Source organism: Camelus bactrianus, chromosome 27 (assembly GCF_048773025.1).
Source record: "Camelus bactrianus isolate YW-2024 breed Bactrian camel chromosome 27, ASM4877302v1, whole genome shotgun sequence".
Lineage (NCBI taxonomy): Eukaryota > Metazoa > Chordata > Mammalia > Artiodactyla > Camelidae > Camelus > Camelus bactrianus.
In genome coordinates, this window is record NC_133565.1 from 32,884,566 (window position 1) to 32,890,951 (window position 6,386).

General features: G+C 53.4%; 1 protein-coding gene across 2 annotated transcripts; it reads right to left on the bottom strand.

Moving 5' to 3' along the window:
- Positions 1-200: 200 nt before the first annotated feature.
- On the bottom strand, positions 201-6,025 carry CYP1A2 (cytochrome P450 family 1 subfamily A member 2). 2 transcript variants are annotated; one of them, XM_074353965.1, is made up of 7 exons: positions 5,892-6,025; positions 4,122-4,961; positions 3,419-3,539; positions 2,862-2,951; positions 2,468-2,591; positions 1,553-1,639; positions 201-863 (listed from the first exon to the last, which is right to left on the bottom strand). In XM_074353965.1, exons 2-7 carry the CDS (start codon positions 4,950-4,952, stop codon positions 566-568), a joined length of 1,551 nt encoding a protein of 516 aa, XP_074210066.1. In that variant the 5' UTR covers positions 4,953-4,961; positions 5,892-6,025; the 3' UTR covers positions 201-565. The 2 variants fall into 2 exon arrangements, with proteins under 2 accessions (XP_074210066.1, XP_074210067.1); XM_074353966.1 differs by having other exon boundaries at positions 4,122-4,989; positions 5,892-6,007.
- Between the last annotated feature and the right edge of the window lie 361 nt (positions 6,026-6,386).

Genomic DNA, 6,386 nt, shown 5'->3' on the forward strand with positions numbered 1-6,386 from the left:
CCTTCAAGTGTTCCAAGACTTGGATCATACAGGACAGGAGAGAAGAGAGAGCAGTGAGAGATGTACCCCTCAATAACTGAGAAAACAGACTTGGGTCTAGTTTCAGGACTCAAGAAACCAGGGCTTACTGATGCAGGCTGCTACACAGATGAACCTTGAAAACATTATGTTAAGTGAAGAAGCCAGTCACAAAAGACCACTTATTGTATAATTGCATTTTTATTAAATATCCAGAGCAGGCAAATCTAAACAGACAGAAAGCAGATTAGTAGTCGCCTAGGGCTGGTGGGAATAGGGACGGTGGGTTACGGGGAAATGGGAATGACCACTAATGGGCATCGGTTTCTCTTTTGGGTGATAAGAAAGTTCTAAAATTGATTGCGGTGTGGAAGCACAACTCTGTGAACATACTAAAAGCCATTGGGTTGTATTCTTTAAGGAGGTGAATTATATGTATATGAATTATATCTCTATAAGGCTGTTAGTAAAAAGGAAAGAAAGAAAGAAACAAGGGTTCCTCAGTGACCTCCACCTTTCCATCTGCCTCAGAATGACAGCAAACTCATCACTTGATAGAGAAGCGTAGCCGTGCCTGGACATGCTTGCAGCGGGCATGCTTCATGGTCAGCCCGTAGATGGGGGTTAGGTCCACTTTCACGCCTGGTGGCACGCTGAACTCCAGCTGCTGCAGCAAGATGGCCAGGAAGAGGAAGATCTCCCACTTGGCCAGCACCTCCCCTATGCACCGGCGCTTGCCCATGCTGAAGAGTATCACTTTCTCACTCAGGGTCTTGTTGATGGCAGTGCCGTAGGCAGTGAGGAATCGCTCCGGCCGGAATTCAGATGGATCCCCCCACAGCTTCCTGCAAGAGGAATGGAGAAGATAGGATCTCTAGGGGGAAAGGCCTGGGGGGCAACTTCAGTGTTAGAATAGAGCTAGGGCAAAGAAAGCAGGGTGGGCAAAGGGGCCAAACTGTATTTTGATGCTTATTTTTATTACATACCTCTCCCTAAAACAACTAGCCTTGAAAATAGTGCTTTTTAATATTAATTTGTTATTTTAAATAAATACTGCTTTAACTTAAAGAAATTAAAAGAAGGAACACATGCTTGTCTCTATCCTACTCAATATACAAGGGGGATCAACAGTCCATCCTGTTTTATGCTTATTGTTTTGGGGTAATTATTGACAGCCTCCCTCTTCACATTCAGAGGTACCCCAGTTTGGATACTAAATTTCATGACCCCCCTATCTAGAGACTAAAGCGGGATTTTCCAAGGAGAAATCCCTAGGCCATTCACACCAGAATCACTTAACGATACTCCAGCTTCCCTACCAAAGTGGAATCCTGGGAGACGGGGCACCACAATCTGTCCAGCCTCTGGTCAATGCACTAAAGTTTGAGAAATGTGGACCTACCTTTTGTCTCTTAGAGCAGGCTGTATGCAACTGAGGCACCATTACTTTGTTATATAACCAGTTCTTAGCTGGACAGGCAGCCTTCCTGACTGCTGAACTTCACACATTTTTCAGTGGGGGACGTGTACTCACTGGTCATGATTGACCTGCCACTGGTTTACAAAGACGCAGCGTTCCTTGGGGATGTAGAAGCCATTCAGCGTCGTGTCCCTTGTCGTGCTGAGGGAAGAGGGCTCTGTCAGGCCCAGGGGTGTGTCTCTGGGAGTTTCTTGCTCCTACCCCCATCCCACCCCAATAGCCTGCCCACCATAGTCTCCACACCCTGCCCTGGGAGGGAGCGTCAGGAGCCGGGAAGGGGTGAAATGAGACTTCCCCTTCCTCGGGGAAGTCCCCTTCACCTTCCACAAATGTTTACTAAACTTCTGTTTGTGCTCAGCTGTGCCCATGAAGCAGGCCATCTGGGCCAGTCCTGGGGAGTTCTCAGCCTGGCTGGGAATAACTAGACCCACATATGGGCAGAAGTAAGTGTTCACTAACTCTCTCGACGTTGTTAAAATCCCAGGACACGATCAAGGGCAAATGGCTGTAAGTCCATATAAGATATCAGAGAAGGAAGCTGTGCCAGCTGGATGAGCCAAGAAAGGCTTCTAGGGGAGGGTAAGTTTGTGTCAGGATAGGATAGGATAGCATTCTGGTGGCCAGAAGGCATTCCAAGTAGAAGGTCCAGCATAAGCGCAGCTGGAGGCTGGCTGGATTGTGCTTGTGAGGGATGGTGAGGACACCCTGTCCAGGCTGTCCTTGCGGGGAGGGAATGTGAGCAGAGGTGAATGAGAGCTGAGGTCAGGAGTGTGAGTTTCTCCTGAGAGCTAGGTAGTTGGATCATATTTGGACTGGATGGGGACAGAGCAGAGGCTGAGGGTCTGTGGAGAACCCAGTGTCCTGGCCAGGAAGGAGATGCCAAGGTCTGACCAGGGCCAGGGCTGAGGAGCTGGAAGGAGAAAACATGGCGGACTTCAGAGGTGGGAGGGGGGAATAGGCAGATCTCACCTGTGGGGGATGGTGAAGGGGACGAAGGAGGAGTGTCGGAAGGTCTCCAGGATGACGGCCTCCAAGTAGGGCAGCTGGGGCCTGTCAGAGAACCGGGGCCGCCGCACCCTGCCAACCACTGTGTCTGCAGAGCACAGAGGACAGACCAGGCTTAGGGACCGTTCTGACTGCTCTAAGGCATCTGTGTTCCCTGTTACACCAGGTGTCACTCTATGTGGCACTATGTCTGTTACAGATCTGACACCCACTGACCCCCAGCATCTTCTAGGAAGGGCGGGCACCATTGCATGCCCAGACTGTACTTAGTAGGCACTTAGCACCTATATTTAGACTGAACAAATGACCCGGGACCCCAAGGCTTCTCTCTGCCAGAGGACTGGGGGATACCACATACCCAGCTCCTTCTGGATCTTCCTCTGTATCTCAGGATTTGTCACGAGGTACATAAGGCTCCAGGAGATGGCTGTCGTGATCGTGTCAAACCCTGGGTAGCAGGGGGGCAAGGTGAGGAAGAAAGGAAGATAGGAACAAGAAGCCAGCATTTACTGAGTACATGTATGTACCAAGCATTGTCTTTCTTTGCCCCTTTCCCCCGCTGTCCCCACCTTCTTACATCCCCCCTGTCTTCTGAGGGCAGAAGCTGGGTCTCCACACCAGCCTGAGTCCCTGGTTTCATAATTAGCCCCTGCAATTATGAGGGGCTGGACTTACAGACGAGAAAGGGCTTTACTGTTTGGATGGGAAGCAAGCCTCGCAGAGGAGAGACTTGGTTGAGTTTTCACTGGGAGTTGGGGGTACAGCCTGGGCTCAGACCCCGAGTCTGGGTCAGGTCTCTGTGTCCTGCACCATTTGGCATGTGGTTGGTGAGTTTCTAATGGACCTGGGGGCTGGGCAAGGTTGTGGGTGAACAGCAGGCACTGAGGGATTAAGAGGCAAGGGGCTGGCTCCTACCGGCCCCAAAGATGTCGTTGACAAGGTTGACAGTCTTCTCGTGGGGGATGAGGCCACCACTGGCTCCGGAGTTCTCCTCGCTGTGCTTGAACAGGGCGCCTACGATGTCCTGGACCCTGTTCTGAGAGGGCACAAGCTTAGGGGCACCCCAGCACTTCTGGGGTGTAAGGCTGGACCGTACCCCATCCCATCTGGCACTACTGCTGGCCTCTGGGCAGGGGGCTGAGCTCACAGCAGGAGCTGGTAGCAGCTCTATGTAGGGCTTAGAGAATCATTTCATGCCTCACTGAACCTTCCTCCCAATAACCCCAGGGGTCTAGTTTCAAAGGAGGTTGGTGTGGGTACAGGGAAGCAAAATGACACCTGAGCTGGGAATTAGTCTCTGTCCGGGTTCAGGCTCCCGCAGAACAAAAGCCTTCTCATGCATAATAACACCACCCACATCACAGGGCGCTGCCAGGGCCCTATTCACAGCCTTGTCTCTCCGGGGCTTTGAGCAGCCCTGACAGCAAGGCTACAGGCATAAGGAAACTGAGGCCAGAGAGGGAGAGGGATTGGCTCCAAGGGACACAGCAGGTCTGAGGTGTCCCAGAGCCTTCCTAGGCCTTGGCTGCACACCAGCGGCATAGGTACCTTGAAGCGGGGTAAGAGGGACCACACTCAGTCTCCAGGGTGCCCCCACACCACCTGCACCCTGGCTCACCTTGTCAAAGTCCTGATAGTGCTCCTGGACTGTTTTCCGCAGGAACTTCAGGAACTTCTGGTTGAAGTCCTTGAACCTTTGCAGACCAGGGCTGGGCAGGTATTTAAAGATGGGGAAGAAGTCCACGGGGTTCCCAGAGGAAGCGATCTCCACAAAATCATGGCTGCTCTTCACAAGGCTGAGCATTTCTTCACTGCTCTGGGGAAAGTGTTGGCCGAAGCACATGGCACCAATGACGTTGGCCACTGATGCCACTATGTGATTGTAGGGGTCGAAGTGCCCAGGGCCTGCCATCAGCTCCTGAAACTTGCGGAGGAGGGCCTCAGCCTCCTTGGTCACGTGCTCCTCCAGGTAGCAGGAGGATGAGGAAGCCGGGTCGGAGGCGATGGAGAAACTCTTCAGAGCATTCTGGGCCAGGCGCCGGCGGGCAGCCCACACTGGTCCAGAGTCTGGGTTGAAAGTCATGCTCTGCCCATCAGAGACCAGGGTGAAGCTGTAGAAGTCGGGCCGGCCCTTGAAATCATCACCCTGCCGCACCAGGGCCTGCCGGATGGTGTCCAGGCCGCTGAGCACCAGTACAGGCGTGCAGCCAATGCGGATCTGCAGCACGTCTCCATAGCGCTGGCTCAGCCGCGACAGGGCCACATGTGGGCTCTTCCCCAAGGTCAGCACGTGCCCGAGCAGGGGCCAGCCCCAGGGCCCTGGTGGACTCTTCAGGCCTTTGGGGACCTGAGACTGCCAGGCCCTGACCACCCAGAATATGAGGCAGAAGATGGCAGAGGCCAGGAGAAGCTCTGTGGTCGAGAAGGGACTAGGCTGGGACAATGCCATCTGTACCAACTATGGGGAAGAGGAAGGAGGAGCCAGACTGAAGGAGAAGATGGAGGCATTCATTCATTCATTTAATTACTTGGTCAATAAACACTTGCACTGTTCTGTGCTTGGCTTCCAGCTGGACACCAGGAAAACTAAGTTACATCCACCACAGGTCCTGCATCCCAGGAGCCCACCCTTAAAGCATCACAGAATCTGAGGGCTGGAAAGGAGCCTCGAGGTTCCCAACTTGAGTGTCCTGGCCCTCCCCTCCACCCATCACCTCAGTTTCCAACTCTGAGGCTGCAGTTACCATTTCAAAGTGCGGAAACACCTTTGTGAGCTCCCAGGGCAGGGTGTATGCTGGAGATTGTGCCAAAGGTTCCCCAGCAGGGCTGGCTTCCTGCTGATGCCCCCTCATACCCAGGGAACACAGAGCTACTCCCCAACCCAACAGCGCTGAGGGGACCAAGGTTCCAGGGCTGATGAAAATGGCTCGTGATGCCCCCTCCTCAAGGGCATTCTTTATCAAGACCAAGAGGGACACCTCCTCCAAAGACAAGCCCCCATCTGCTCACTGTCTTGCTGGAGACTGAGCTTTGGCTGCAGCCCTCGTGCCAGGTGGGGAGTCCCACCCACCTCCCCACTTTGATCACACTAAGGGTCTTCAGAGGTGACCTAATCCAAGCTTCTCATTAAATTTTTTTAATTAAAAAAAATTTTAATGCAGCTACTGGGGATTGAACCCAGGACTTCACGCATGCTAAGCATGAGCTCTACCACTGAGCTACACCCCACCCCAAGCTCATTTAAAAATGGAGAAACTGAAGTCTGGAGCTGGGCAGCAAGGACTAGAACTCAGGCCTCCTACACCTAACCCAGTGTCCTCCATCTCCACTGGTTCCCAGGACATATGATGGGGGTCCCCAGGGACTGAGATGGGCCCAAGAAAGATACCTGTAGAGGCAGATGCTTGAGATCAGCAGGACTGTGGGGCCAGTACAGAGCTTCTGGCTCCAGGTGAGGAGCCCCTTTATAAACGCCACCCCTATCAGACTGGCCCTGCTGTCCTGGTCACATGATATCAAAGTCACCGAAAAAAGTTGAAAGGCTTAGCCCTTGGCCTTGGGCCATGATCCCTCAGCTCCACCTACTACCCAGGGCCCAGGGGCAGCTCTTTGGGGACAGGTGATATGTCCCTGGGGAGGAATGTCCAGCTCCTTTCAGGGTCCAGAGTCAGCGGAGGGGGGTGCTTATTCCTCTCAAGGGCAGGAGGGCAGGGCGCTAGCAGTGAAAGTCCTCTGGGCTGGTGCAGCCTTCTTTCCCACTGTGCCCATGAGGAAGGACCCTGCCTGGGCACTCAGTCCAGGCTGAACAGGGGGAGGGGACTCACTGCTCCCCTCCAGAATGGTGCCCTGTAACACCCCTCCAACACCCTGTGAAACCAGACGG

What these genes read in the sequence shown, in the direction of transcription:
- CYP1A2 (XM_074353965.1), bottom strand. Translation starts at nt 4,952, where the DNA reads ATGGCATTGTCCCAGCCTAGTCCCTTCTCGACCACAGAGCTTCTCCTG. An exon ending in ACTATCAGGACTTTGACAAG is followed by an intron (nt 3,540 to 4,121) that starts GTGAGCCAGGGT and finishes GTGCCCTCTCAG; the next exon opens with AACAGGGTCCAGGACATCGT. An exon ending in CCCTTCACCATCCCCCACAG is followed by an intron (nt 1,640 to 2,467) that starts GTGAGATCTGCC and finishes CTCTTCCCTCAG; the next exon opens with CACGACAAGGGACACGACGC.